The sequence below is a fragment of the Fulmarus glacialis genome, unplaced genomic scaffold (assembly GCF_000690835.1).
Source record: "Fulmarus glacialis isolate BGI_N327 unplaced genomic scaffold, ASM69083v1 scaffold46018, whole genome shotgun sequence".
In the NCBI taxonomy this organism is placed as follows: Eukaryota; Metazoa; Chordata; class Aves; order Procellariiformes; family Procellariidae; genus Fulmarus; species Fulmarus glacialis.
The window spans coordinates 1-952 of record NW_009231007.1 but is presented as its reverse complement, the minus strand read 5'-3'; the positions used below and the strand labels follow the sequence as shown (position 1 = coordinate 952).

General features: G+C 48.3%; 1 protein-coding gene across 1 annotated transcript; it reads right to left on the bottom strand.

Moving 5' to 3' along the window:
- Positions 1–245: 245 nt before the first annotated feature.
- Positions 246–925, bottom strand: DLX5 (distal-less homeobox 5; the record flags this gene model as incomplete). The annotated part of the gene is made up of 1 exon (XM_009584423.1): positions 246–925. A coding segment is annotated over one exon (336 nt), but the record flags the coding sequence as incomplete, so codon positions are not given.
- Positions 926–952: the final 27 nt, after the last annotated feature.

The following is a 952-nucleotide window of genomic DNA, read 5'->3' as shown; positions in this document are numbered from 1 at the left end:
AAAGCCCCTTTTTCAGCGGGGAGGGAGCATCGCCGCCCCTCGGCTCGCCCGTGGGGACCCACAAGGGGCAGATCCTGCCAACACGCGCGGGCTGCGATTGCACGGCACGACACAGCGACCGAATGTGGGCGCCCAGGATTGGGCCCCTCAAAATCCCTCTTTCCTCACTCGCTCTCTGCAAGCAAATTGGCATTATTTTTCTTCCCTTATTAATAGAAGAAGGGGTAATTTGGAAACGTTTCTCGTGGTCGAAATAATTTTATTTTATTCAGAATATACAGTTTAATTCCTCTATCTACAATTATTTACAGGGTTAAAATAACATTGAAAAAAGTCTCTGGAAAAGTTGAGGTCATAGATTTCAAGGCACCATTGATAGTGTCCACAGCTGAGCCAAAAAATGTCCGTATTGTATAAAAAAGGGTTTCCTTTGAAATGCAATAAGTTACATGCACAAGCTTTACACATTTTAATCTTTTTGTTTCGTTTCCCTTTTAAAAATCCCCCATATGCATTCCTTTCGTTATTATTCCTTAACAGTAAAACACAGGAGTCCAAAAAAAAAAAAAAAAAAAAAAAGGGTCAGACTCTAATAAATTGTCCCAGAGGCCAGTGCTAACGGGTGCTGTAGGGAGCCGTGGGGTTGGAGGTGGGAGTTGATGGAGTTGGCAGCGGGGTACCAGGAAGCGGAGCTCTCCAGGTAGCTGGATGCAGGGGACTGGTTGGAGTTTGGAGGGTGAGCGTGTGCGTGGGCATGGTGGCTGAGGGAGCGGGACGAGCCCTGAGGTTCCCAAACCGCGGGCGACTGCGGAGAGTTGCAGGCCATGGGGTCGCTGGAGCTGGGGCTGTGCTCCGGAGGCATCTCCCCGTTCTTCATGATCTTCTTAATCTTGGATCTTTTATTCTGAAACCAAATTTTCACCTGGGAGGAGAGGAGAGGGGCGGAAAGAGG